General features: G+C 56.8%; 11 protein-coding genes across 11 annotated transcripts; 5 read left to right on the forward strand and 6 right to left on the reverse strand.

Moving 5' to 3' along the window:
• Positions 1–1,322: 1,322 nt before the first annotated feature.
• Positions 1,323–6,078, reverse strand: B0T26DRAFT_652768 (uncharacterized protein; the record flags this gene model as incomplete). Its single annotated transcript, XM_060438395.1, has 2 exons — positions 1,323–5,346; positions 5,420–6,078. 2 exons carry the CDS (start codon positions 6,076–6,078, stop codon positions 1,323–1,325), a joined length of 4,683 nt encoding a protein of 1,560 aa, XP_060293120.1.
• Positions 6,079–6,102: 24 nt separating this feature from the next.
• B0T26DRAFT_425751 (uncharacterized protein) lies at positions 6,103–6,757 on the reverse strand. The gene has a single exon (XM_060434924.1). The coding sequence runs from the start codon at positions 6,529–6,531 to the stop codon at positions 6,151–6,153; it is 381 nt and encodes a 126-aa protein (XP_060293121.1). The 5' UTR covers positions 6,532–6,757; the 3' UTR covers positions 6,103–6,150.
• Positions 6,758–7,223: 466 nt separating this feature from the next.
• B0T26DRAFT_425573 (mitochondrial carrier domain-containing protein) lies at positions 7,224–8,922 on the forward strand. Its single transcript, XM_060434923.1, has 6 exons — positions 7,224–7,527; positions 7,603–7,625; positions 7,689–7,699; positions 7,793–7,822; positions 7,884–7,967; positions 8,024–8,922. The coding sequence occupies exons 1-6, from the start codon at positions 7,479–7,481 to the stop codon at positions 8,736–8,738; spliced, it is 912 nt and encodes a 303-aa protein (XP_060293122.1). The 5' UTR covers positions 7,224–7,478; the 3' UTR covers positions 8,739–8,922.
• Positions 8,923–10,908: 1,986 nt separating this feature from the next.
• On the forward strand, positions 10,909–11,829 carry B0T26DRAFT_619536 (uncharacterized protein; the record flags this gene model as incomplete). The annotated part of the gene is made up of 1 exon (XM_060436048.1): positions 10,909–11,829. A coding segment is annotated over one exon (921 nt), but the record flags the coding sequence as incomplete, so codon positions are not given.
• Positions 11,830–12,273: 444 nt separating this feature from the next.
• B0T26DRAFT_874812 (uncharacterized protein) lies at positions 12,274–12,910 on the forward strand. Its single transcript, XM_060448042.1, has one exon. The coding sequence runs from the start codon at positions 12,387–12,389 to the stop codon at positions 12,897–12,899; it is 513 nt and encodes a 170-aa protein (XP_060293124.1). The 5' UTR covers positions 12,274–12,386; the 3' UTR covers positions 12,900–12,910.
• A 288-nt stretch (positions 12,911–13,198) lies between these two features.
• B0T26DRAFT_743163 (Bud-site selection protein) lies at positions 13,199–14,773 on the reverse strand (the record flags this gene model as incomplete). The annotated part of the gene is made up of 2 exons (XM_060444218.1): positions 13,199–14,512; positions 14,582–14,773. The coding sequence occupies 2 exons, from the start codon at positions 14,771–14,773 to the stop codon at positions 13,199–13,201; spliced, it is 1,506 nt and encodes a 501-aa protein (XP_060293125.1).
• A 745-nt stretch (positions 14,774–15,518) lies between these two features.
• On the forward strand, positions 15,519–16,141 carry B0T26DRAFT_653726 (uncharacterized protein; the record flags this gene model as incomplete). Its single annotated transcript, XM_060438483.1, has 2 exons — positions 15,519–15,614; positions 15,701–16,141. 2 exons carry the CDS (start codon positions 15,519–15,521, stop codon positions 16,139–16,141), a joined length of 537 nt encoding a protein of 178 aa, XP_060293126.1.
• Positions 16,142–16,565: 424 nt separating this feature from the next.
• Positions 16,566–18,104, reverse strand: B0T26DRAFT_723183 (uncharacterized protein). The gene is made up of 3 exons (XM_060442616.1): positions 17,591–18,104; positions 17,163–17,499; positions 16,566–17,025 (listed from the first exon to the last, which is right to left on the reverse strand). The coding sequence occupies exons 1-3, from the start codon at positions 17,946–17,948 to the stop codon at positions 16,743–16,745; spliced, it is 978 nt and encodes a 325-aa protein (XP_060293127.1). The 5' UTR covers positions 17,949–18,104; the 3' UTR covers positions 16,566–16,742.
• B0T26DRAFT_723189 (cytochrome P450) lies at positions 18,084–20,543 on the reverse strand. The gene is made up of 4 exons (XM_060442617.1): positions 20,090–20,543; positions 19,770–20,014; positions 19,479–19,705; positions 18,084–19,408 (listed from the first exon to the last, which is right to left on the reverse strand). The coding sequence occupies exons 1-4, from the start codon at positions 20,203–20,205 to the stop codon at positions 18,437–18,439; spliced, it is 1,560 nt and encodes a 519-aa protein (XP_060293128.1). The 5' UTR covers positions 20,206–20,543; the 3' UTR covers positions 18,084–18,436.
• Positions 20,544–20,928: 385 nt separating this feature from the next.
• B0T26DRAFT_679190 (uncharacterized protein) lies at positions 20,929–22,132 on the forward strand (the record flags this gene model as incomplete). The annotated part of the gene is made up of 4 exons (XM_060440319.1): positions 20,929–20,981; positions 21,066–21,126; positions 21,212–21,729; positions 21,793–22,132. The coding sequence occupies 4 exons, from the start codon at positions 20,929–20,931 to the stop codon at positions 22,130–22,132; spliced, it is 972 nt and encodes a 323-aa protein (XP_060293129.1).
• A 775-nt stretch (positions 22,133–22,907) lies between these two features.
• B0T26DRAFT_723212 (phosphoenolpyruvate carboxykinase-domain-containing protein) lies at positions 22,908–26,490 on the reverse strand. Its single transcript, XM_060442618.1, has 7 exons — positions 26,001–26,490; positions 25,751–25,799; positions 25,649–25,674; positions 25,520–25,569; positions 25,282–25,448; positions 25,100–25,133; positions 22,908–24,503 (listed from the first exon to the last, which is right to left on the reverse strand). The coding sequence occupies exons 1-7, from the start codon at positions 26,104–26,106 to the stop codon at positions 23,160–23,162; spliced, it is 1,776 nt and encodes a 591-aa protein (XP_060293130.1). The 5' UTR covers positions 26,107–26,490; the 3' UTR covers positions 22,908–23,159.
• Positions 26,491–27,813: the final 1,323 nt, after the last annotated feature.

Genomic DNA, 27,813 nt, shown 5'->3' on the forward strand with positions numbered 1-27,813 from the left:
AAAGCCTCAGCGATGTGTGATTCGCCGTAAATTCAAGCAAGCAAGCAACGGCTCGCGGCTGACCGAGGGACCAGAAACGGATAAAAATGTGGCGGCAGGCAACAGGCGGCGGCTGCCGCAGTGTTGGGCTATCTTCTTTGCAGGTTGAGCAGTGCGATATCTCTCTCTGTATGCACTGTTGCAGCGCTACCCAACAACAGCCGTACATACAGACAAGTCAAGGGGCCCTGAGCAGCTGAAATCACAACACCCTCAGCAGGAAGTGAATCGAGCGGAACCAATCTCAGAGTGCCGGTGTCCTGAGATTTGTCTTCTACCTGCGGTAGGCAGAAGGAAAAGACAAAGTGGCGGCTGGGAGAGGGCGTGTTTTTTTGGTGGGGTATCGGGAGGAGCCTTGCGAGTGAGTGTATGGACTATCGTGTGGGGTGGTGCGTGCGACGTCTAGGAGGCTGACGCAGTGTTGACGACTCGCCGATGAGCAGCGGCTGGCTTGGATATTTCCGGTTGACCAATATTACATTCGCACTAGAGAGGAAACCAAGCAGCTAAAAATTAGTCCTCAATAATAATATATCATCGGCTGGTAGGAGCCTAGGCACCAAGTTAGGTAATGCAAGGATAGCGACGACGAATGATAGGCAATTTTGTGATGGGATGAATCATAAGGCAAAGGACTCGGAGCATTGAGACGGAAAGTGAGGCAGACGAGCTAAGAGACCGGGTTGCTGAGGTCAACAGCTACGACTAAAAAATTGGAGTAAAGAGTAAAAGTGCAAAAGTCAATCTAGTCTTCAAAACTGCACCTTTTGCGCTGGCGATGCTCGTCTTTCTGTGGGGTTTTTTGGGGCTGGCGTGCAGCATAGAAGCATCGACGTGAGCCTGTCGCTTGACATCACATGGGCCCCGCTGGAGCTGCTGCAGAACAACCATGTGGAGGAGTCTGGGGAAAGAGACAAGAGAGGATCCGGTTGAGACACATTGGCTCGCGCAACCAATCTCAACAGTCAATCGGCAGCGACGACTTTTGGTAGCTATCGGAGACGAAACATCAACTCATCCCATCTTCCAGGTTGCTGAATACTTTGGTACATGTGGCCGTATCAAAACATGCCACATCAAAAATGCGTCTATCTAGGCATCGAATTGACTGCCAAGGCGTGAATCCGTCTCCTCAACTAACGCCGATGCCGACCCATGATACATGCAGCGCGAAGACATGCACTAGTAAAATGTGAACACACAGAATCCCCGACGCCTGGCCCTCTGTGTACTTCGTACATGACAATTATTCGTCCTCGCCGATACTCGTGGCCTGGGTATCTTCAAGGCTTCTTCTCTCCACTTGCCGTAGACGTGGCTTCTCGTCTGCCTCTCCCCTTTCCTCGCGAACTTTGCATGCCTCCTGCATCACCCCCACCTCGTCCACTCCCTGTTCCTCCCCCACGAGATTTGCCACCTCTCCCTCTCCGCCCGCCCACCTTCGGAATCACTCCCCTTTCCTTTGGAGTATCCTTCTCCCTGTCCAGTCTTTTCGCCTCCTCCTCTTGCGTCCGTCGGCTCTCGGCGTCCCACCATTCCTGGAAAGCCTGCTCTTGTTGAATTTCCTGCAGAGACCGCTTGGCGGCTGCCTCCCTGACCCTCTCCTGCTCCCGCCTCTGTTGGACAATGATGTCTTCCATGCTGTACCCGAGTAGTGGTTCCGCCTTGCGGGCCGGCGTCAGATACGTCTTGGAATGCGGCACAAGAGGTGGGGCCGGCGTTTCAGTTGCTATAGGTGTTCTTGCCACGCTGCTACCCGGCGTGATGCTAGTGGCCTTCACCGGGGGACGGGTCCCGGAGAGGGAGGAGCTGCCAGCAAGGCGCTGGCCAGAGAAGCGAGTATCTGGAGACGCCGTCCGGGTACGGATGGGAACGGGCCCGGCTTCCGCGGTAAGCAATGGTTTTATCACGGGTGGCGATGAAATGTTGTGGGTTAGCAACGTGTTCGATGGAGTCTTCTTTTCAATGGGCACTGGCTTCCACGCAGGAGTTTGGGCATCACCCCGCGCTCTGCTATCCCAAGCATTCTTGCCTGAGTTCGTCGTAAGCGAGGATGCCTGCACTGCTTGCGCTTGCGCTTGCTGTTGTTGCTGTTGCCTCTTCTTCTCCTTTTGAGAGAGCTTGGGTTGCGTGAATTTTGGCGATTCCTCTCTTGCTTTGTGCGCAAGCAAGCCCACCGACAGAGCCGATCGTGTTGTGGCCTCCGATTGGATAATGTCACGGAGATCCGTCTTTGAGGCAGCAACGGTGGCAGGCCCCCAAGGTTTACCACCGCAGGCCGCTGCGGGAGGGGTCAGAGCTAAGTAGATCTGCGTTGCGGCCAGCGACTTGGCCGGCAACGGCTGCTCCTCTACTTCCTCATTGCCGCCGCTCGTCCGGGTCCTCATAAGCGGGCTGTCGGGTGCCGCCGAGTCCTCGTCATCCATATCGAAAATCAAGTCTGCTTGTGATGTCTTGGGTCTAAGATCTGGAGTGAAGGGCTCATTGCGGCCAGCTTTCGATGCCTTCCTGGCCCTGTCTGGAGACGGGGTAGACGGGCCGAGCTCGTCAAAGATGCTCGACTTGCCTTTGAACGACGATGAAGCCTTCCGGTCGTCATCCTTATGGGCCTTGAAGGCCATTTCCTTGATTCGCGTCTCTCTTTCTTCTTCGATATCTTGGGCAAGCCAAGGGTATATCTCGTGCAGTAGTAGTTCGGCTTGACCCCTTTTCGTATAGCGAAACTGAGAAGCTTGGTTGTCTCGGACAACATCGTCGAGCTCTAGAAGCAAGTCTTCGTCGAGTTCATCAAGGAGATGATTCTCCAGCATAGACTCCAGCTGAAGGCAGATGTACTCCAGTCCGGCATCCTTGAACTCGGTGATTGAGCATGGGCTAATAGCATTAAGAAGGTGGGCAATATTTCGTATGTTTGCGAACCTGCCCATGACCTGCTGGCAAGTCTGCGAGAGCCGATCCAACATCAGATAGTTTGCAATGGACATGACCTCCATCACAAGGTCCAGGAAGTCGTCGAATGAATCGCAAACAGCAGGATCGAATAGTTCCGCGCCGGAGTCGCCATAGAGATACCGAAGAACGTATTTGAACGCGCCAGGGTCCATGTGTTTGAGGTCAATTCTGATCTTGTTGGGCGAGTCACTTCCAGGACCTGTCGTATTTCTGCGGGAGGCGAGCCAGAGACCTCCAGCGCGACCGTGAAACAGGCCCTCGAACCAAGGGCATCTCTGGCAGACAAAGGCGCTGTGAACCGGGACTTCGACACGGTCAAGCTCAAGCAAGGCGTCACCATCCTCGAAAAAGCGACGCTCCTTGACTGCAAGCCTGAAATCCTCAGCTATGCATCTCCTGGGCGGTGTCTGAAGCCGTGCTGCTGCCTCCAGGCCGCCCAGGTTTAGGCGCGTGGCAAGCTTCATAACCTCCAAGCGGACCTGCCGATATCTGTACGCCAATGACGGAGCTTGGCGGGTGAAATTCCACGCAGGTACCACCTTATCCTCGTACATATAGAGAGCAAGGTTGAGGAGCGACATCAAATCCAGCCCCTGGAACGATATTAGTGGCTTGCCATCGACATCTTCAACCGAAAATGCTTCGGATAGGATGTATGATCTAGACTTCCGAAACTGTGCAAGCCCATTACGTAGCACAGAGCTTCGAGCCGCCAGCAACCAGCTGTGGATAGGTATCCGTAGACTGGGCGAGGTGGTGGTACAAATAGACGCTTCCATGGGCTCATTACTGAAGCCCCAGGACGTAAGGTACTGCAACAAATCGGCATCCAGATCTGGAGACCGTAGAGCTTCGTAGGCCACGGAGCCCAACTGAGTCCTGAGAATGTCGTTCTCCCAGAATTTCTGTGTAGCCTCGTTCTGGCCGCGATTTTCCGAGGCTTTGAAGTCATTCAGGGGATTTAACTTTGCAATATCTTTCCAAAGCGTCGGCTCATCGATAACCAGCTGCTCCTTCATGACATCCGAATCTTGCCGGACGGCGGCAAAGGCTCCAGATGGCGAGGCACGAACTGTGGCAACCCTGGTAATGCAAGGCACTCGCTGAAACTTGAAGTCCTTCCGCCTCGACTCCGACGGCCCAAAGTTCACATCCTTTGCGTTTGCTCGCTTGGTTCTACGCCACACGGCCCCAGATTTGGTGCTGATTATGACTGACCCATGCTCACCGACGCCGACAGACCGAGCGCCATCCTTCCTGGCGCTCCATATACACTGGGGGGTGCTAACGGCGCCTTTCAGCTTGGAAGGGTTCGTTGTAGAGGTAGCTGGCAGGTTTGCCTCAATGTTGTGGTCGAGATTCATGGTAAATAGGTCCCCACGGCCAGTGAGAGCCGCAATTGTCTCTCCGCCAGACGTAACATGCTGGATCTGGTTGCGACCCGGCTCGTAGCGAGTCGACACGCGCAGAGAGCCAACCATGTCAATGCCCGCGAATGGAAATTTGACAATGTGGTAGCCATAGCCTGTGAATACGCACACTGTGTGATTCTGAAGCAGAATAGTCGTGGCCTTGTCGATGGCCGTGACCATGACGATCGGGGATGAGAACAGCGACGCCGCGACTTTCCTCGGCGTTTGCTGAAATTCGAGTGATCTTGAGTCAGCGTCCATTAAAGCGAGCTGGCCGACGTTCTTGCCCCAACAATACAGGGACGATCCGGTATGAGCAACTGAGTGGATTGACGAGGCGGCAATGCCCAAGATGATCTCCTTTTTAAGCGGCCCGAAGACCTGACGAGGCACGGTACTAATAGGGTCCTCGTCTTTCTTGGGTGGCACAGGGGGAGCGTAACCGAGCTGGAAATTGGCATTACTGCCCCAGGTCCAGAGCGCCCCCGTATCGTCAACCGCCACTGAATGATTCTGGCCGAGAGCGACTTGGACAATTTTCCTGTCAGCCAAGGGTCCCTGCACGGCGGCATAAGTGAACCGCGTGTTTTCATCTCCGAGTCCAAGTCGCCCGCCGCGACCGATACCACATATGTAGAGATTAGAAACGGGGTCTCTTGTCAGCACAGCGCTATGGAACTTGGCCAGCACAACGTCCTGAATCATCAGAGGTTTGTTCAAGACCAGGGCCGGGATTTTGGCAATGTCCTGAGACGCCGATTCTTCTAAACCTGCCTGCTCGAGATATTCGTTGTGAAATCTCTGAAGCAGATGGTCTGGGCGTTTGAGAAAGACGCGTTCAGGAAACTGCCGGTCATCCTCGTCGCCAAAACCTAGGGAGTGGTTTTTATTACTGCCAAAGGCATACAAGTCTTCGCCACAGGCATTGAGACCTGTTGCGCTTCTGGTTTATTTTCAAGTCAGGCAGGCAGCTCGTAGAGTCATGTCTATACAAGAGCCAGGAGGCAGAAACTCACGCGACCTTATCCTGCATAACATCAGCCTCGTCGCTATCCGAGCCATGTTCAGAACTGTCCTGCGCGACCAATTCTTTCAAATTTCGCTCTCCAATGGTCGAATTGTACAAGTCGAAGGGGCTGTTGCCCTCGTGATCTTTCGTCTTGATAAGCTGCCCGACGCGGTTGAACGAAGAGGTGTGTCCCGTCAAGTCCTTGTGCTCCTTTTCCAGCAGAAGTCTGGCAATGGAAATGTTCCCAGCGTATAGGGCCCGGTGAAGGGCGTTCCACCCGCTCTCTGGGTCTTGGGCGTATATATCTATGGCTGGGTGTTCAACCAAGGCCTCAACGAAGGAGATGGCATTCTCAGCCGACGAGGATGCCGCGCGCAGCAGAATGGTAAGGCCGGCGTGGTCGCGGCTGTTGACCTCGCTCCTCCCGAGACCTACGCTTCCGTGTCGGCCATTGCCGAAGGGTGTCGACAGCCCCGGAGGCTTGCGGGACCTTGGACCTGACGGGCGCGGAGACGTCCCAAAACCGCCACCCGGGCTTCCGTGGCCTCCGGCACCTATATTCGGGCTTCGCGCGGCATTCTGGGCGCCGTGGCCAGCAGGCGATAAGAGTCGTCGGAATTTTTCGACATCGTCTTGCCAGTAGTATTTCCACAGCAGGTGAGTCATTAGCCGAAATACCGCGGGACGTCCCTCGAGCGCTTCGGTTGGCACCTCGCTGTGACTCTCGAGGATCACGGCTTATTTAAAGGTGCGACTAGAAGCGCGAGAAGGACTTCCCCCCAAGATAGCCGGCTGCGTTGTGCGATAGTCGCTGCGTCGCTCGAGGGCCAATTGGTCGTTTGTGTGGGTGTTGCTGAGAGATGGGCGCGCGGTGGCAACTTCGGCGCAGAATGTCGCGGGCCCTTCGGCAATAAACGAAACAGGCGCAGACCGATGGTTGGAGGGAGGCGCTGCGTCTTGCAGCAGTTGATGAAGCTCGGATCTGTTCAGGTCAAGAAGGGACAACGTCGTGCAAAGGTGTCTGGGCGTGTCGTGGGGTTGGGATGGGTTTCGTGGAGAACAAAGTGAGGGAAGGAATCTACGGGGATAAGATTGGACAAGGCAAAAATCATGAATCATGAATCGTGTGCGCAACTTGAGCCTTCCTTCCTCAACCCTCAACCCTCACCAAGAACCCCGCGCCCGCGACAGAGGCCCCGGTCCCAGCACTTCTCAGGCCGGCCAATCAACTGCGATAGATGGCACTCATGCTCAGACCTCACGCTGAAGAACGTCGAGAGAGCTGCCTTCCCTTGTAGACGACCAATACAAGCTCAAACACGCATGTACCCGACATCAGTTGTATTGGACGAACGTGGTATTTTCATATTTCTGCTTCTGCTATGTAAGGAGTATATCTGCCTGCAACCTTTGACGAGCGAAGCTCTTGCGTGCAACGTTTTATGGAGGACTTCTCTTTCGATAGACATGCAGCAAGAGGATGAATAGGTGAATTTCTGGCTGTATTCCGTAAACCCACACATCTCTAGAGAGCTCTACTAAAGCTAGGAGCTAGGCTGCAGGCGACTTGCATGACAGGCCAACCCGGGGCCCGTGTTACCTACGCAACATGCCATTACACAAGCTTAGGTATAGATCGTCGGCTCTTATCAGCCCAATTCGTTCCCCCAAGTGTTCCTGGCATTTCCGATCCCCATATCGCCTTGGCCAGTAGCAAAATCCCCTCTCTGTCCCCGACTTCTAGGAACAATTCGCGCACCCTTGCAGCGCCTGGTGGATTTGCGACGGGGGCTTGCTCTCCCCTCCGATGCCGCTTCTCCACGTCTGGTTGGGCGGGCGAATGCGGGCGCAAGCGCATGGCCAGGTGTGGGGGCACGCGATTGGATTGGATTGGATTGGATTGGATTGGATTGGATTGGATTGGATTGGATTGGGATAGCCCGCGGTGAACTGAACTGACGACGGGTCTTCGTCCTTCCTTTTTTTCCCAACTTCACAACAACGACGAAAGAAACCTCCGCGCTTCCACACCTTGACCAGCGCGGCCAAGCACTGAGTCTCTCAAGATGGCGGACGGAAAAGCCCCCCTCCCGTTCGTGTACACGTTCATGGCCGGTAAGCCAATCTAGGCCACGAAGAGAAAAACAGCTCAAAGAGAAGCTCCAATGCTGACCAATCTCAACCCCCCAGGTGCCATCGCCGGTGTTTCCGAGGCGCGTCCCCCCAGGGCCAAACTACGGGCCAATTGACTCTAACTGATACTCGGGCGCACTTAGATTCTGGTCATGTAAGTTGCTGCTTTGCTCTGGCCTTCTTGTCTTGTTCTGGGCTTCCGTCCGGTGGTCGCGTGCTCGAAAGCTAATACAAATTTCCCATCTAGGTACCCGCTTGATGTCGTCAAGACCCGAGTGTGAGCGAGCCTATTTCGACCAATATATATGCGGCGCGGTCTCGAACTGACATGCGACCAGACAGCTGCAACCTGCCGGTGCCACCGGCGCCGATGCCTACACGGGCATGGTGGACTGCTTCCAGAAGATTGTGCGCAATGAGGGGTATGCAATTGGTTCTGCTGTGGCCATGTCTAGGGATATTGACGGCGTGTGCGCAGCTTTTCGAGACTCTACCGCGGCATCACGGCTCCCATATTGATGGAGGCACCCAAGCGCGCCACCAAGTTTGCGGCCAACGACAAGTGGGGCAAGCTCTGGCGCGACCTCTTCGGCCAGGAGAAGATGACACAGTCCCTGTCCGTATTGACGGGCGCATCGGCCGGCGCAACCGAGGCGTTTGTCGTCGTGCCGTTTGAGCTCGTCAAGATTCGGCTCCAGGATAAGGCCTCGGCAGGCAAGTACTCGGGCATGACGGACGTGATCGTCAAGACGGTCCGCAACGAGGGCATCCTGGCCATGTACAACGGGCTGGAGTCGACTCTGTGGCGCCACATTCTCTGGAACGCCGGCTACTTTGGCTGCATCTTCCAGGTCCGGGAACTGATCCCCAAGGCGTCCACCAAGAAGGGCCAGACAATAAACGACATCATTGCCGGCAGCGTCGGAGGGACCGTCGGCACCATTCTCAACACACCTCTAGACGTAGTCAAGTCGAGGATCCAGAACAGCCCCAAGGTCCCCGGGCAGGTGCCCAAGTACAACTGGGCATTCCCCGGTGTTGCAACGGTTGCGAGGGAAGAAGGGTTTGCTGCGCTGTATAAGGGGTTCGTGCCTAAGGTTCTTAGACTGGGGCCTGGAGGCGGCATTTTGCTCGTTGTTTATACCGGGATGATGGATTTCTTCCGCAATATGAGGGAAGCCAAGCTAGCTTAAATCACGGTTGCCACGTCACATTTTGTATTGTACATATATGTGCCATATGCGGTCCCTCATATATCACTTTTGGGTTTTTAAAGACCCCCTCTGTCGCCTTCTTGGCCGCCACCGTCAGAGCGTCCAGGTCCATTAGCCGCTCCTGCCCGCTCGTGTAGATGGGCGTCTTGGCGAAGAGGAAGTAGGAGTTGAACACTTCCTCCTCCCCGTCGTCTCCACGGGCGGCACCGCGAGTCTCGCGCTGGACGGCCAGCCAGAACGGCAGCACGACCGCCAGGTACCTCACGATTATCGTCGACAGGCGTTCGCACAGGGTCCTCCACACGCTCCGTTCCCCCCTCGCTCAGAACCTCTTGTCCTCCTTGGTATGTATATCGACGAGGCCGTCGCTGACCAGTCATTACCGTCTCTGCCACTGATTGGCTCAACCTTGGTGAACGACACGGCCGCAAGGCCGCATGCGAGAATGTCGCAATGCTTGTGTATTGGCAACAGGACTTGTAACTATATGGCTATATGGGCGGGGATGGGCGTCTAATGCAGTAATATAATAAGCCTTTTTAAGCCGGACAAACTCTCGGGAAAATAATAAGTTCTACAGTATCCAAGTAAGAAGGATTTTTGAAGGTAAGGTGCAGATCTATTTAGTGAGTTAGGTTGAAAAACGAATAATGCGTGCTTCACGTTGTTCAGCCTGATCAAGGTGGTCACAATGAAGGTACTGAAGAGAGCGAGCAATGACTGGTATTGGTAAGAGACTTCAACCTGGCCCTCGCAAAGGAAGGGGGCGAGGGCGACTGCTTATATACATGACAGAGTGCATGGCGGGCGAGAGGTCATAACAAAGGGGTGAGGTCTTGGCCCGCTCGGTACGCGTGAGGTGGTCGTGTGTGTGGGTTGGGGCTCTTTCCTTACAACAAGATACTCAGCGCTAGCAAATACAGTGTGTTCGTTATCTTCTCGCTTTCTCAAACGGATTCAAGGGACACTGGCTCTTGCCTGTGGTCTAAATTCTTTTGGCCCCGAGCTCCGTATGCAGGCGATAACTAGCGTCCCGTTCATATTTCACGGTGCCCAAGTCCATGCCTACCTACCTACCTTTTATTTTACGTACTTCACCCACCTGCCTTTCTGCCTCGCACCTACCTCATACCTACCTACCTATCTTTTATTTTACCTACTTCACCCACCTGCCTTTCTGCCTCGCACCTACCTCATAACTACCTACCTACCTTTTATTTTACGTACTTCACCCACCTGCCTTTCTGCCTCGCCACCTAACTCATACCTACCTACCTAGTCAATTACCTTCCCTAGCGCCTTTAGGCCTTCTTCACAACGAGGAGCTTCGTCTTCTCCACCTGAGATTACATCACACTCACATCTCCACTCACCTTATCTCACGATCATATTCTAAGCTTCAAATCACAGATATATCTGTCATATTTCGAACATTTCTTCAAAGCCGCAGCTCCAACATTTCTTATTGCCTCTCGGAAAGGCCTCTCCCTCATCTTTACCCTGACCCCGAGAGGGCCTTCTTACTCACATACAATCTGCTCGTCTAGTGAACTCACCTACTACTGGCACTATGAGTTCCGCCGCTGATGGAGGGGCAAACCCGGCGCCGCCACTCTCGGAGACGAGAAGACGGAATAAGAAGGCGGTCAACGGCGAGGTATCGCCATGCCAGGAAGCTGCCTGTAGGCGGATTGTGGCCGTCTATCAAGCCCAGCTGGAAAATAAAGCCCAGCTTCTTCGAGCCGAGATGGATATCACATCAACACTTGGCGGCGAAGTGAGAGACCTAAAGACGCAGCTCCAGGAGCTGGAAACCAGGGTCAGGCGCCGGGCACAAGTCACTGAGCGTGTAAGAATCCACAAGGTCGTTCTGAGACGATGTCGGTCTTGCCAACGTGCTTTTTCCAAGACATGGCAAAATAAGCTCCGTCTGCTCTTGCTAGGCAACGAAGATGCGCCCTCATACGATGAGATCTACAAGTTGAGCTGCAAGGAGGAGAACATGAGTACCGTACTCCGCTGGGTCCATCCTAACATTACGCTGGCAGATGCCAGCGAACGGTTGGCCGCGGGCTTCCATTCTCCGCTGCCGCCACGAGATGGATCCGTCCAAGTCCCCATGATTCAGGCCGCCAACATGAACGCTACCTTCCCATTTGAGCGGCTGCCCTGGAAGGTGCAGGCAAGCATCTTCCACATGTGGCTGTTCAAGTACGGCCAGCTGGTCCACGCCTTTTCAAGGCTCGACCCGTTCGAGCAACCCGCCGCCTTCCCCAACGACGAAGAGCTGGGACGACAGACGGGCTTCAAGCACGTCTTCTACTGGGGGAGCAGCCGGTGCAACATCACGCACGACTGCTTCGACCCCAACGACGTGCTGCGGGTGCTGCTCGTCAGCAAGCGGTTCCTATTCATTGGCGCGCACTGTTTCTACGGGCTCAACACGTTCGCCTTCTCGAGCCTGGGCGAGTTCGCGCGCTTCAGCCACGGCATCGGCTACGCGCGGCTCGACCGGCTGCAGCACGTCGAGATCACGCTCGTCGGCAGCCAGTACGTCACCGAGCCGGCCGACGCTAAAGACCGAACCCCCTTCTCGCAGCGTACGCACGCGCTGACCTGGCTGCCCGACTGCCACCGCCTACGCACGCTCGTATTCCACATCAACGAGAGCGGCAAGAACTACGTCCGGCGCAGGTACGAGCCGGACGCGCTCAAGGAGTTCATGGCTGAGAAAACCAACGGCCAGCCCAACAAGCGCATACTGCGGTCGCTACGCTGCGTGCAGGGCATCGACTACGTGTACCAGCTACGCGGGCTGTCGTGTATCCGCTTCTACGACCTGTTCAAGGCGGCCCAGCAGCAGCCCAGCGGCAGCAACAGCGGCGAGCGCACGCCCGTGGAAGACTGGTCCATCATTGAGGACATTAACAACACGGGCACCATGGCTAAGGGGGCCAGCCGGCGCGAGTACTCGCAGCTAGAAAACCTGCAGCCGCTGCTCAAGGACGAGCGGCCGCCGGTCTGGCAGCCCGGCGCCGACGACTGGGCGGCCGTGAAGTCCGTCTTTATTGACGACGACGACGACGACGACGACGACGCCGACGCCGACGGCCGCGGGTCGTATGACAACGTGCGCCGGCTGGGCAACTACCGCGACCTCGACGTGCCGTCGCACCTGAGCAGAGGCAGCGGCAGCAGCGCCGCCACGGGAAGCCGCGACTACACGTTAGGCGCTAGCTCCTTGCGCTCGACGTCGCCGTCAGTCACGCTGGCAAGTTCGGGGTCCGACTCTGGATCTAGCGGGCCCTCGAGCCCAGGCAACGCAGGCGCGCGAGCCCCTGGCGCAGGCGTGCGCGCCAATAAGGGACGTATGGCGCGGCCTGCTCGAGGCCGCGGCCGGGATCCGCAAGGCATGGCGCTGCGCCGCCGCATACCTGCGCGACGCGCCGCCAGCCCTACGTCGCCTGCCGACTCGGGCTCCCATACCCCTACAGGGGCCCTGGCCCTCGGCGCAGAGGACCCGCCGGCGGCAGAGCGCGCGGCGGCGGCGTGACCAGGAAGCGCGCCGCTGCGAACTTTTCCCACGCGCGAGCGAATAACACCCCACGTCTCGAAGACCAGCATATCATGGCGCTGTCGTCGGACTACAGCGACTCTTCGTCGTCCGACTCTGACGACGACGAAAACGACGACGCCAGCGACGGCCTGTCGCAGCTGCAGCCGATCGAGCTGTCGAGCGGCGACTCCTCGTCCTCATCCTCATCCGATTCAGGCTCTGACCAGGTGCTCCAGGCGCAGCCCGTGCGGTACCTGCCGGCGCGTGCTAGACAGGAGAGCTCGGGCAGCATGCAGCAGCGCCGGTCGTCGACGGGGGTGTTTGTGACGCCCGGACCGGCGAGCGTCAGTGGTAGTCGGCGTGGATCGACACGCGAGACGACGGGCAACGGGCTGTCTGTGACGCCCACGCCTGGCTCTGGGGGTGCAGTGGGGGATGAGGGTGGAGGTGGAGCGCGGGACGAGTCGCACGACGATGGCGATGCGCCGTCGCCGCCGAAGCGTCGGCGGACAGAGTCTTCTACGGGCAGGGCCGGCAGTGGCGTTGGGACTAATGATGATCTCATTTCTTTCGACTTTGACTAGGGTGTCCAAGGGTATAGGGTTAAGGCTCTTCTAACATGGGACGGACGGGGACGGAGCGGGGGACATGCTTTTCTTTCAGTTTTCAATGTTTTTCTTTTCTCTCTTGCATTTTTCTTCTTCACTATGCCTGCTTATCAGTCGAGCAGGCCTGTTTGAGACCTTGTCATACGCGGCCAAAGGGGCTCGCTACAAACGCTCAACAAACACCAACGTACATAACGTACATAGCATATCCCCAAAACAAAACAAGCAAATCGATGCCTTTTCATTTAAACCTATCTCCTAATACGAAATAGCGACTAATCGAACGTGATCTTCTTGCCCTGGTAAGGCGCGGTATCCTTCTGCAGCAGCTTAAGCTTCTTCTTAGCCTCCCAACTGGGATGCAGCGGCCCCGTGTCGTCGCGCGTCTTTGGCTTGGGCGGCGGCAGAGGCGGCGCCTTGTCGGCGCCCCCGCGGCCCCCTCTGCCGAGCAGCGGGTTGCGGATCCCGCGCTTCCATGGCTTGCCGTCCTCGCCCGCCTCGACAGCGCCGCGCTTGGAATCCCACCCGTCGTCTCGCGCCATCTTCTTTAGGTGCTTGGCCTCGGCCTTGAACTTCTTCTCCCAGATCTGCTGCCGCGCCCGCTGCCCGCGCCGGTTCTTGCGCGGTTCCACGTCAATGTCCGACGCCGATTCCGAGCCCGAGATGTAGCCTGCCATCAAGCTCGGTAGGAAGGTCGAATCTGTTGCCGTTGCTGTCTCTTTCTTCTTCTTCTTTGCTGGCGGTGGCCGGGGTATAGGGTCCTCGTCCTCCTCCTCATCGTCGTCGTCGTCGTCGTCCTCGCCTTCAGACGAGGAGTTGCTTTCGTCATCTCCATGTGATGCCTCGTCCTCAATATCTAAAGGGCTGAACCCCTTAAACTCTATTTCGTCGCTACTGCTGTCGTCCTCCTCTCCGCCTTCGTCGGATGTAACCTCCATGGGATCGAGATCAAGGTCGTCGTTCACCTCGTCCTCGCTCTCTTCTTCTTCGCTCGATGTTATCTCCATGGGGTCGAGATCCCTGGTGGCGAGACGACGTAGCCTCGCCCCCTTTATTAGCGCTCTAGTAGTGTCTTCCTCGTCCGTGTTGCTATCCCTCTCTGACGAAGAAGCACCTAAAAGATTGTCAAGTTGCGAGATAACCATCTCTGTGGCCTCGTCGTCGTCATCGTCAACCTCCCTACCCGCTTCCTTTTGACCTGCTTGGTCTGCATTTTCTGGCACGCTGTCTTTGCTCTTTTTCTTCCCTTTCTTCGCCTTCTCTGCCGGAAGTCCCTCTTTGGCTGCTGGTGTGGCTGCTACGGGCGCTGCCGCTAGCTTTTTGCCGCCCTTGCCCTTCTTCTCCGGCACTGGGACGTTGAGGGCTTTGCAGATCTGCGTGATAGCTCGGTCAATCACGGCGCGCACGTCGCTGTGGCTGTACAGGGCACTGGTGACGTTGTGCAGGGTCGTCTGTTCCTCCTCTGTCAGGTTCGGCTTTGCGACTCCGGCCTTGATCTCGGCTGGGAGCTTTGGCGATTCGGCCGCAGCTCTGATGCGCAGCAACGCCGAGCAAAAGTGTGCGTGCGCTGTCTGATGGAGGTTGAGTGACTGCACACAGTAAATCAGCCAATATTCTGTTGCAGCATTTCCAATTGAACCCCCTCGAGAATTTGTTACCTTGAGCACCAAAATCTCATTCTCGACCCGCCGCTTTTTGTCCGGCGTGGCCTTTGCATCGTACAGCCGCTTCGATTGCCGCTGGCGTTCGAAGCCCTTGGCCTTTTTCAGCGCATGGTTGAGCTCGGTCCGGAACTTCCCAAAGACCTCCTCGACACTCTCCTCCTCGTCGGAGCGCTTCCGTTTCGGCATGTTGTCTCGCCGCAGGAAAATGCACGGCGCCTTGTGGGAATTGTTTGTCGTTTAACTTTTGACAAAGCTGAGGTCTCGCGCCGACAAGATTTCGAGAAAATTCCTCCGCGAGAAAAGCACAACCCCGCTACAGCAATTTTTAGTGGGCTTGTGCCTGGCTTGCAGCTCCCACCCTACCCCTGCCCCCTGTTCTCGTTTCTGCCCGCAACGCGACGGACAGGGGGTGGGGTGCCAGCAGCGCAACGCGTAAAGTGGATTTGGAGAAACCGGTGAGTGCCGACGAACGGACGCGTCTTTTTTGCAAAGCTCCATCTTTATTCTCCAACGTCGAGAGAGGTCTTGGGGAAGGGGCTTATTATGCGGAAGAGGGGCGGAGCTCATTTGTCGGCGCAAAAGTGCACAACAATCACCGTTATCGTCACCACCATGCGTCGAAGACCCGCCGCTGCCCAACACTTTTCACCAATTCGATTGCGGTTTTCGTTGCAAATGGTCGCGCCCTGACCCTTCGAAAGTCTCGCCCTTTTTTTTTTCGCTTGCACTCTGTCGATCCCCAGCCACCCGCTCGCTCTTGTTTGGAATCCATTGCTCCGCGCCAGCACCCGTTCCCGCACCTGCATCCGCACTCGAACAACCGCCCACCACCACAGCCGTGCGCAGTCTCGACATAAAAGGAAAACGTTTGCCGCGCCTCCCTCCTCATAGCCTAGCATACGCTATCGTCTCGAACACAGCACCTCCAGCCATGGCATCGTCCGGGCGCGCAATACAATACACAATCCCGGCGCGGGAGGACTTTAGCAAGCTCTCGGACGAGCAAAAGACGCGCGTGGGCGAAGCGGTATGTCATGTTACTTCTCTTGTCTCTACCAGCCCAGACAGGTGTCCGTTCAAAGACAAACACACGAGACTAACACGCCCCCCCAGTTCGACCTCTTCGACTCCAACAAGGACGGGCTGCTGTCGTACGAGGAGTTCCGGTTCGTGCTGCGGGCGCTGGGTTTCGAGCTGCCCAAGACGCAGACGTACGACCTGCTGGTGCGGCACGGGCAGAAGCCGCCCAGCTGGCCGCTGGACCAGGAGTGTCCGCCCGTGTACCGGCTGTTCAATCTGCCCACCGCCCAGGCCATCGCCGGCACGCTGATCCGCCAGCGCGACCCGCGCGAGGAGCTGCTGCGCGCCTTCCGCCTGTTCGATGTCGACGGCAAGGGCATCATCTCCCAGGACGACCTGCGCCGCGTCAGCGCCCAGGTCGGCAACAACATCCCCGACGCCGACATGCTCGCCATGATCGAGGAGTTTGATGCCTCGGGCAAGGGCGGCGTCGACGAGGACGAGTTCCTGAGGCTGATGATGTCCAAGAAATAAGAGACATCTTCTTTTCCTTTTTTTTAAGGGGGGGGGTCATGTTGTTCGTTTCTTGATACCCGGCTTGGCGAGGGATACCATCGGCCAACTTTGTTTGTGTAAAAAAGGGGTTTGTCAGGCAGATATGGATATACGTGAGAGGGAGAGTTGGGTTCGAGTCGGTCTTTGGACGGGAGTGTCAATTCTTGGATTAAAAACGGATAGCAGAAGAGAGGCACGCCTAGAAAGGCGCCTCTGGCTGAACGAGATCTGATACTTGTTTTCTTATTTAATATGTAATGCATTTCGACGTTTGACTGGCGTTGCTTGTGAGTCTTTGGCGTAGCCTGCGGGTTGACTCCCGGAGGAGGATGATGGAAAGGTGGTTTTTGTTACAGCAAGAAGTTCACGCCGCATCTCTATAATACATGCAGCTGCTACGACCTTACGAAGACGGTATTATATTGCTTTGGTAGTATCTGTTTAATATACGCCGCAGAGTAATTACAATGAAACTGAGAAATACTTTCGCTGAACACTTCCGAGTCTATCCAACCTCGAACAGGGCCAAGCCATCCGCCCCCCTTGCCAACCAACAGAATACACTGCCAACAGCGGCATGTCAGAACAGATTCGGAAAGAACTTGGGCGTGTTCCGCTTCCAGTCCTGGTAGTCCTTGCGGCCGCCGTAGAGGCGGTCGTACTTCTTCTCGCTCAGGGGCACGCCGCTGACCTTGAGTAGTAGAAACGTGACAAAGGCGGGGCTGACATAGCACAGCGACAGCGCGACGGCGGGGCTCAGGCCGCCCAGCACGGCCTGTACGGGGCGCGCGAGAAGCACGCCGGCCGAGGCCGTCGCTAGGCCGAGCCACAGCGTCGATTCGCCAAAGTAGTTCGGGTGTCGGCTGTTGGACCAAAAGGGGGCCGCCGTAGGTCAGTCTATGTGCGGGACGAGATGCGAACGAGGGCTAGGTAGCAAAGGAGGACATCGCGGCGGGAAGGCGACACAAAAGGGGTAGCCAGGACAAAAAAAATCACACACCTCTTACTCCACAACCCCTTGGTCAGAAACTGCTCGTCGTGCAACTTGGCGCGCTTCTCGCGAGTCCACCTGGATTTCTGGCGGTCGGCGACGATCTCGAACGCGATGCCGCCGAGATACAGCGACAGGCCGAGCAGGTCCGTGAGCCTGAGCCTCGCGCCGCCGGCCAGCGCGGCGGCCGGCACCGAGTTGACGGCCATTATGGGCATCAGGCTCAGCGACACCCACGTGGCCTGCGCCATGAAGGCGACGCAGAACTTGGACGGCGTCTTCTTGATCTCGTCGAAGCGCGAATCCTTGCCCTCCTGCAGGACGCGCTGGAACAAGTAGGATCCCACTGTTGGGTGTGGGGTGCGAAACGCGGCCGTCAGCGAGGTCCCTAATGCGTCCGGCCTAGTTCCCGGCCACAAGGTTTCATTTCAACTCACGTCTAGTGGCCCAGATGACGACGGCGCCGCTCAGGACAACCTGCCGCCAATCGAAGCCAAGTGGCTCCCCGGCTCCTTTAAAGGGGGCAAGCAAGCTGGGGAGCGCGACAGCTTTCGAAGACGACGACAGCGGCGCTGCGTAGCGCGCTCGCAGAGCAGGGAGGTACAGGCTTAGGGCCGTGACGGTGACGAAGCTCAGCGCGCCCGAGAAGTCGTAGAAGCGGTCGGACTGGGCGGCGATGGACGGGATGGCAAAGGCCGTCTGGATGGCGAAGGCGGCCGACACGCTGGGCACGAGCGTCCGCAGCAGCGGGTTCTTGAAGTTGGTCAGGCCGAGGAGCCTGTTGACGAACGACATAGTCCGTCCTCCCAGTCTTGTCTTGCTGGATCAACAATGCGATTGAAGAGTCTGTTTCCAAAAATGTGCTCAGGCTGTTGGCGTGATCCACGCACGTTCATCCAATGCTATCCAATTTCACCTCCGACTAAATTGGTCGATCTTGTAGAGTACACCGAGAACACCGCAGCTACCTTGGAATATGTATATGTATATATGGATTCGAGACAAATGAGATTGGGGGTATTACGAGGGAGCAGTTTGTTCTGTCCCAGGTTGTATTCGGAACTCTTTGTGGGTCAGTTGTGTCTTGGACGGACAGTGACGACACAATATTCTGAAGAAGGGAGGGGGCACTCGAGCCCCGATCCCAGACGGCCTATTCTGATCACTGTTGCGTCAACTTGAAACTAGGATCGAGGAGAAGCGAGGGAGGGGAAAAAGCAGCTTGTGTTGCATTGGCCCAATACAAAGGATCGAACCCTAACCCTTGTTATTAGACTCGTCTATTATTGCGTCTCGAGAGACAAGCCTCGCGCTCTTGATGCAACCTCGACCCTGACAGGCAACCCGTCCTTCATGGGCATGGTCAAGCTGGTCTTGCTGACCCTCTCGTTCTGGTCCACCGGAGTAAAGTTAAACAGCCACGCCATAGTCGGTATGACCTGGACGGCAATGGCCTCTGCCATCTTCTTGCCAAGGCAGGTCCTAGCCCCCCCGTAAAAAACGGGGAATTCGGTCGAGCTTTTGGACACGAGCTTCCCATGCTCCAAGAACCGCTCAGGCCTGAACTCGTCGGCGTCGTCGCCCCAGGTGACCTTAGACCGGTGCATTGCCCACAGACACCAGACGAGGACTGAGTGCTTGGGCAAACACGTCCCGTCTGGCAGCGTCACGTCCTCCATGCACTGCCTGATCTCAAAGGGAATCGGCGGATACAGGCGCAGGGCCTCGTAAAAGACGGCCATGGAGTATGGCATGGAAACGGGGGTAAACAGGGTCGAGTCGAAGCGTTCCTGCGCTGGCGACACGCCCCGTTCTCCGAACAGTCGCTGGACTTCTTGCCGAACCTTGTCCGCAACGTCCCGATGCCTCATCAAGAGGTAGAAGGTCCACGTCAGGGCCTGGCCTGTGGTGTCTCTGCCAGCAGAGAGGTAGGTCAGGGCAGCATCGGCGACCATTTGTTCGTCTCCAATGGCGTCGAGGAGGGACTGGATAAGACTGCCCGAGATTTGGTCGAGCTTTCTCTCTCCATCATCCTGCTCTACCTCGGATTTCTCATCTTTTTGGCCTCGCCGGTCGTGGACTGCCTTCGCGACTATGCGCCCCCCAAAGTCTTTGACAATCGAGATGGACTTTCGGAGCTTGGACCCAAAGAATAACTCCGTGATGAACCATAGAGGGTTCTGGAAGCGTTCAGCAGTTCCACCAGAGGCATAGTCGAAGGCCGTGCCGAATTCATCGTCGGCATGCATTTCCATCTGTGAGATAGATAGTTTAGAAATGCGGCTGACAGCCGGTGAACAGACAACTGGAAACGTGGCGGCTTACGTTGTAAGCCATGCGACCCATCAGCTTGGTTGTGATCTCATGAAAGACATGTTGCAGGTCGATTACCTCTTCGCCGATAGTTGCCTTGATCTCGTTGACACTCTCGAACAGATACTGAGGGAGAGCGACTTCGGTGAGGACCCGAAGATTGGCTGTGTTGAGAAAGGCCAAGCCCGCCTTTCTCTGTAGCTTCCACAACTCGCCATCGGCATTGATGATTCCGTTACCTGCAAGGTTATCTACGCATTAGCCACACGAAGCAACGGAGTACCGGTATGGATAGCTGCCAACCAAAGAGGTCCCAAGATCGGCCCTTGACAAAGTTCCCCTTTGTGAAGACGCCTTCATGTTTGAAGACGAACTCGAGATTCCGGGGGTCGTGAATGAGAACGCCGGGAGGCAACGTGGGCACGGTGAGTGCAACCGTCTCGTAGCCAAACTGGCGCTGACACTTGTCAAACCAGCCGAACAGCTTCCACCGGGACTGGAGAAACTTGATGCCATTGCCGACGAGCGGCAGAGTGTCGGGGGGTTTTCTGTCGGTGTCACGGCTTGTCAGACCCGCGAATAGTGAAGATGCTGCGGGAGAGGTAGCAAATGCAGCTGATTACCTCAGAGCCCTGCCATTGCTTGCGACTATAGTCCTTGTGTTCCACCGGGTGCGCACGAGAAGCGCAAGCACGACGGCGCACACGACGTATTGCGCCCAGCCAAGGAGAACGCCCATGGCACCCTCCGTCCGGGTGTTACTAATGGGCGGAGAGACGGTGCGTTGGTTGGGATCACAAATCACGAAAATGCAGAAGTAATCGGGTCAATAATCCATGCTCTGCGGTACATCTAGATGAGAAAATATCGATCGAAGAAGCAGAAAGTCAGCGCTGGCGGTGTATAAGTCTTGGAGAAGTCCTGCTTCCGCGCATTCGGCACGGAGTGGGTAAGTAATGGAATGGGATGAAAAGCGGTCATGGACTTGACGGAAACTTAGCTTCCCGCCATTACTGGACGAAGACTAAAACGCCGACCGCGCTTGGCAAACCCGCCCGAATTACGGTATGTATGTACAGTACTCCGTACAGTTGCCCACAAAATGTTTCTCCGACCTGGAAGCAGCTGAATGCAGGAACGCACAGGCATCGAGTTTTCCTACAGGGGTCAACCATTGAAGCACTGAAACCATTTCCCCGCCCCATTCGCGACACTGAGACGTCATACCTAACCCGAGACGCAGCCTAGAACAAAATCGAGATGAGGCTTCTCTCCTGCTCGACGTGGTTTCCAGACAACGCCACTGCACGCACATTAACCTACACGTGTTCGACAACAACACGCCCACCGAAGCACGAAATACTTTAGCCTCCCTACTAAAGATCCTTAGGTCTAGGGCTAGCTGGAGAGCCACGACGCCATTGACCTTTTTAACCCCGGCCCATCCATCCAGTCCGAAGCGATGGCGCCTTTCCTCCCCCGCATGCATCTCTTCGAGATCGACGACCAGACCTGGTGAGCCGGCTCTGCTTCTGGCACGCCCATACCCGGCGGCCATGGCTGCAGATCCTAACATGGCCTGCCTACTGCGACTGCTAGGTTCCCAAGCTTCCTTCGAGCTCGCGTCCAGGCGGCGCTGACCTTGGCCTGGACTACCCACGTGAGTTACCACATACCGGGTGTCTACCGGAACCGTCGCACGAACGCGGGCCGAGACTACATATCTGACTGCCACAACCCATTAGGTTCCAATTCTCCAACGGAGCTCCCCAGCCCACCTTGTCGCGAAGCTGCTCTACAGCAACCTCAAGACGACGGTGCGCGACTATGTCTTTATCGACTTTTGCGCGGGCGGCGGCGGGCCGACGCCCTCGATCGAGAAGCACCTCAACGCCGCGCTCGGCTGCTCGCCGGCGCCGAGCCCCGCAGCCCCCGTCCCTAACGGCGTGTCGGCCTCGTCGTCCCCGTCCCCGCCGCACCCGAGCTACGCCGCGGTCGCGGCAGCCGAAGCACCCGTGCGCTTCGTGCTGACGGACCTGCACCCGCACGTCGACGACTGGGAGAAGGCGGCGGCGCTCAGCCCCAACGTCACGTTCGAGGCCGGGTCCGTCGACGCGGCCCACGCCCCCGCCGAACTCGTCGGCCGCTACAAGGCCGAGGGCAAGAAGGTGTTCCGCCTCTTCAACCTGGCCTTCCACCACTTTGACGACCCGCTGGCCAAGGCGATCCTCAAGAACACGGTCGAGACGAGCGACGGGTTCGGGTGCGTCTCTTCTCCTCCTCTCTCTCTTCGCATGTCTAGCCTAACCCCCGTTTTACGGTATAGGATATTCGAGCTGCAAGACCGCAACCTGCTCGGCTTCTTGACGTGCTGCCTGTTCGGGCTCGGGGTGCTGGTCTTGGCGCCGTACTACGCGCTGGTGTGGCGGTCGCCGGCGACGCTCTTCTTCACGTACCTGGTGCCCATCCTGCCGTTCGTGCTCGTCTTCGACGGCTGGATGTCGGCGCTGCGCACGCGCACGCCCGACGAGGTCGAGGCGCTGCTGCGCTCGTGCGGCGCCGCGGGCGGCGACGCCGAGCTCGCCCGCTGGGAGGTGCGCTCCGGCCGCGAGTCCTTCATGTGGCCCGTCGGCTCGCTCAACTGGATCATTTGCGTGCGAAGGTAGCAGGCGGCGGTGGTGCCGCGGCAATGGTTGTGCAAGGTACCACGTTTGGAGCGATCGAGGCATGATGATGAATGTTAGCGAGACTAAGTCAAATCATTGCGCATGGGAATGGGCATGACGGTTGGCTGCAGATAAAAGACGTTGAATGGGGCGGGGTAGAGTGTCAAACGCAAGCCATCTTACCCGGCATGGAAAAACTGTACAAAGACATAAGATCAGGAAGTAACCTGCCAGAACTATGTTGCTCACATTTAGACAGCCGCCAACGACACGGCATAATACCAAGCAGCAAGAGCATCCACACAGTCTTGTCTGGTGAGATGAGACAGGGCGAAGAGTTCTCAAAGTGCCAAAACCTCAAGGTTCAATTCACAAAGGGACAACACGGCACGGCGCAGCATTACTGAAATGTTGTCTCTTCTCATTCAACCCCGAAGGAACTAGACTAGACTAGTTGCAATATGATGCAAACCCCCCGTCGCCGATCAACCTCGGGTTATTTTTGCTTCCCCAACAATGGGCCCGATGATGGGCCCATTCCCATGTTGTTATCCCCCATAATCCCATGCGCACGCACAGTCTTCGACTGTTCGAAGACTGACTGACTGACTGACTGACTGACTGACGACTGACAGGGCTAACGATCCTATCTCTAGAATGGGGATCACACACCCACTACACCGTGGACCGTTCATGAACGACGAGAGAGAAGAAAAAAGGAAAATGAAAAATGAATTATATCCAGACAGATACAATAACAAGGAAGTAAAAGACTAAAAAAAAAAAAAAAAAAAGAAAGAGCGCCTAGAGGCAATGCATGCAATGCTGATTCGCAGCACGACGTGTCTTGAAAGAAAAGGGGGTGATTTTCATCTTTCGTCGACTATTTCATCTGCTAGAGCGACGGGTAGGGCGTTCGGCTAAGAGCACAATAGGAATCGGATCTTGGCGCATTATTTCTCTTTTCTCTTATCATTAGAAAAGAAGAAAAGCCGCAAATGATTCGTTGTGGGGTCGTGACATGGCTTTATACGACGGGGCCGGCCTTGATGACGTCCTCGGTGGCCTCGCTCGAGTACTTCTTGAAGTTCTCGAGGAAAAGGGAGCCGAGCTTGGTGACCTCCTTGTTGAAGCTGTCGCTGCCGGCGGTCCAGGCCTTCTTGGGGTTGAGGAGCTCGGCGGGCACGTTGGGGCAGGTCTGGGGCACCGAGAGGTTGAAGACCTCGTAGTTCTCGTACTCGACCTTGGCCAGCTCGCCGCTGTGGATGGCGTCGAGGATGGCGCGCGTGTACTTGAGCGGGCAGCGCTTGCCGCCGTGGGCGAAGCCGGCGCCGACCCAGCCCGTGTTGAGCAGCCACGCGTTGGTGTTGTGGTTCTCCATCTTGTCGGCGAGCATCTTGGCGTAGCGCATGGGGTGCAGCGCGAGGAAGGGCTGGGCGAAGCACGACGAGAAGGTGGCCTGGGGCTCCAGGATGCCGTCCTCGGTGCCGGCCATCTTGGAGGTGTAGCCGCTGATGAAGTGGAACATGGTCTGGGCGCTGTTCAGCTTGGAGATGGGCGGTAGCACACCCCTGGCGTCGCAGGTGAGTAGGATGATGTTGGACGGGTGGCTGGGCGAGAGACACGGGATCTTGGCGTTGCTGATGTACTCGATCGGGTACGCGCACCGCGTGTTCTCGGTCAGCGTGGAGTCGTCGTAGTCGACATCGCGCGTGTCCTGGTCGAAGACGACGTTCTCGAGGACCGAGCCGTAGCGGATGGCGCCAAAGATATCAGGCTCCTTCTCGGCCGACAGGCCAATGGTCTTGGCATAGCAGCCGCCCTCAATGTTGAATACGCCACGGTCGCTCCAGCAGTGCTCGTCGTCACCGATGAGGCGGCGGTTGGGGTCAGCTGACAAGGTGGTCTTGCCGGTTCCTGAAAGGCCGAAGAAGAGGGTTACGTCGCCGTCCTGGCCCTCGTTCGCGGACGAGTGCAGGGTCAGGATGTTGTGCTTGATGGGACCCTCGTAGAACATGACGGTGAAGACGCCCTTCTTCATCTCGCCGGCATACTCGGTGCCCAGGATGACCATCTCCTTCTCGGCGAAGTTGATGGCGACCGAGGTGCCCGAGGTCATGCTCTCGGTGTAGCGGTTGGCAGGGAAGGAGCCGGCATTGTAGATGGTGTAGTCGGGGTGGAAGTGCTCGAGCTCCTCACGGGGCGGGCGGATGAGCATGTTGCGCATGAAGAGAGCATGGTAGGCGCGGGCGCAGACGACGCGCACGCGGATGCGATACTTCTCGTCCCATCCCGCGTAGCCGTCGACGACGTAGATGCGATTCCGCGTGTTGAGGTAGTCAATGGCGCGCTCGCGGTTGATTTTCCACACCTGTCACGAACCAGCGTTGTTAGCCTCTCATCTGGAATAGAAGACGCATTGCATCTGCATTTGCGTCTGCGTCTGCATTTGCAGCAAAACAACGTGACAGGGGTTCCACGCCATGGTGAAGCCGTTTTTGTCTAATTGGTGCGGGGGAGGCTCCCGCTTGCGGCGTGTGGTCGGATCTCGGGAGCGGGGTGCATGGCTTGGGACGAAGGCTTGCAGCCATGACGAAAACGACAGGGGTAGGTACTGCAGATGGCGAGGGGAGGGACAGCTGCACGACGACCCAAGAGTGACGAGCGCCCGCCATCACCGACCGCGCAGCCAGATGCCGCACGTGCATTATTGCCAGGGCGATCTTAAAGCCGAGGCAGCACAAGATTCATGGCGTTCGCGCAATTGGACTGCGCCTTTACCGAGTTGCGAAGGGGGCGATCACGGTAAATGCACCTCGTGTCCATTGCCTAGTGACACTCGGCTGAGAGTGTTTGCGGAGCAGCATTTCACAGCCCAGCCGGCGGGTGGAAACGGCAGGCGAAAACGGCATGCGGACCGGCCGAATGGAAGATAGAACCAAAGACGAATAAATAAAAATGTCTTACCTCGGGAGTCATCGGCTTGTTCACAGGGCCCCACCTAGCAGCAAAACGCGGTTAGCATCGACTACGAGCACCTGACAACAGCGGAATGTGTTTCACTCCCAGGCTGCCAATGGGCAATGGGAATGGTATGGATGGAGCAAAAGCTGTCTGTGCAACCAGCCGCCCACAACACAAAGACATACCAGATATCGTTTTCGGACGTCGGCTCCTTGACGATACGCTTGTCTAGCGGCGACCGCCCGGTCTTCTTGCCCGAGTACGCGGTCAAGGCGCCGCTCGATGTGATGGCCGTGCCCGTCTCGTACACCAATGCGTCCTCGTAGAGGGCCGCCACTGAGGGGTTGGGAATCTAGAGCAGGTAGGCAAGCGCGGTCAGCGCTGCCGAATGTGAACGGCATTGGTGCGCGGGTTCTGACTCACGATAGCGACTCTGTCATAGTCGATGTGGGCCTTCTCGTGGAGCTCCTCCTCTGTAGCCTGCTTGTTAGAGACACGCACTAGAACACGGGGTGCTGCACGGCACGACTGAGATTGACCCGTTTGGCGTACCTAGCTCAGTGTGTTCATGTTGGGGCCTGGAGGGAGAACATCGTAAGCACAAGATCTAAAAGGTCTGGCGAGAGCAGAGCTGTGATTCGGATTCAGACTTACTGCACACCGCTCGGGTGGAGGCCGGTCTTGTTGACGGTATTGGAAATCACTAATACGGGGGGTGTTAGCGAGATGGCCCATCCTGGAAGCTACGAGAGCGCACCGGGAGCCGGCCGAGAGAGACGGAGACAATGGGAAGGGGAGAGGATAGGGGCAGAGAGGACAGGCGCGGCCATGGCAGGCGCGGCCCGGAGAAGGGCATGGCATGGAAGGGAGAGGAGGCAGAGGCAGAGGTAGAGGGCAGACTTGCTTTTGCGGATGTTTGTGGGATGTTCAGAAGAGAGTTGCTGCGAGCGAGGTCCTTTGACAGAGGGATCGATGTAGGGAGAAGCGGTTCTGACAACGGGGTCCTTCATGGTTCTTAAAGTGTTTTTTGTTCTGCGGCGCGAGGCCAGTTAGGTTTGGGCTGTTGGTCAACAACGAGGGATGCGGGACAAGGCCGGGAGGTCGATGCGCTGCGGACTCGAAGACAAGCAAGTTGTAATCCACTTGCTGCACTGCAGGGTTGACAAGCCTTGCGGATGGAGAACTGGGGCCCGGGTAGTGCTTGATAAGGGAAAAGTCGTCCAGACTCCAGACGGGCCAAGTGGCTAGGAGACCATCGTATATATGGCCGTGGGGCCTAGAATGCACACACACCCTGCCTGCGCGTGACGCCAGCCGAGCATTCCACTCCTAGGGTGGCTTTTCCACTTCAAATCCCTTGCTAGGTGGTGATGCCCGGAACGGAACTAGGCAGGTGAAGTGCCACTGGCCCGGACGGCTTACAAGTGGGCGCTGGCCCGGCCTCCAGCTGCCAACTGATTGGACCCCTTGGCCCACGAATTGTTTCCGGAGCTGGCTCGACAACACCCCTGTCACCTACTCCCGCGGGTCTGGCTGGCCGTGGCGATAGCTGCCTGCCTACCAAGGTAAGGTTGGATCTGGCGCACTGTATCTGACTTTCTGGCCTGGAACTGGCACCCGATCATGTTCGTTTAGACTGCACTGACACAACCAACGCCGACCTACGGAGCTAAACCGTTTGTCGCCGCCGAATTGGAGGCCCTGGACGGTGTGCACGATTGCGTGGTGCAAGTCAGTGGCTTCTAGGTTATCATTCACTGTCTGACCTGCAGCTCTCTGCACTCTGCAGTCTCTGCACACCGTGCCAATGAGGACCACAGCCAGGACTGTCGTAGGCATGTAGCCGGTGCAAAGACCGCCTTTATTTCTGATCGGGCTACAATTGGAGGTCAATTGGTTCCTGAGGTCGCCAGCTGCTTTCCCGCTTCCCGCTCCCGTTCTTTCCATTTTGGTTAATCCTGGGTAGGTCCAGTAGATCAGCCCTGCCCTGTACAGTCAGTCAGTAAGTGCTGCACACGTTGGCTCCGAAACTCGGCAGACGCGAGAGATTTTTTCCAGCGTGCGTTGTCGTGTACATGTACAATGGTACACACAATGTTTCTGTCTATCTGTCTACTTACATATCTAGTTGCGTTTGCGTCTCTTAAACCTCAAGTTAGAGGTAGATGCCCGCCTGCCACTGTTCACGACAGGCAAATGCGATGCTCTCGGAAGAGTCCGGGGAGGCGCGAAACTCGGGTGTTGGTTTCAGTCTAGCTTCCAGAAATCCACGGTCTGTAGTCCGGGTCTGGGGTCAGGGGAAATGGACCCATCAGGAGGAACCCATGCCAGCCGCCTGGGAAAAGAGGCTGAGCGGCCCCGTGTGGATCGTGGTTGGGCACATGACGGCCCTCTCCAAAACTGCCTCCCGTATGGCCCATCGTCATGGAAAAAGATTTCTATTTTTGATCTTAGCGTCGGGGTTTACACATGTCGAGTCAGCAGAAGCAGCCTCTGAAGCGGCCTCTCAGAGGTGCCTTTGCCTGATGCTGTGCCGGTGTTGACGCCGGGATACACGTGCAGGTAGAGAGTGCCCCCGTCTTCCTGTTTGACTAGGAAGCACCGAAGCAGGGCTGGACGGTTCGAACTGCCTGAGAGGCGGCTCTCCACGCGGCAACTCGCCAGTGAGCCACGCGCGGCCGGAACGAGGTCTTCTTTACTCGCTAGCCCGCCAAGCT

The sequence above is a fragment of the Lasiosphaeria miniovina genome, assembly GCF_030549165.1.
Source record: "Lasiosphaeria miniovina strain SMH2392-1A chromosome Unknown B0T26scaffold_6, whole genome shotgun sequence".
In the NCBI taxonomy this organism is placed as follows: Eukaryota; Fungi; Ascomycota; class Sordariomycetes; order Sordariales; family Lasiosphaeriaceae; genus Lasiosphaeria; species Lasiosphaeria miniovina.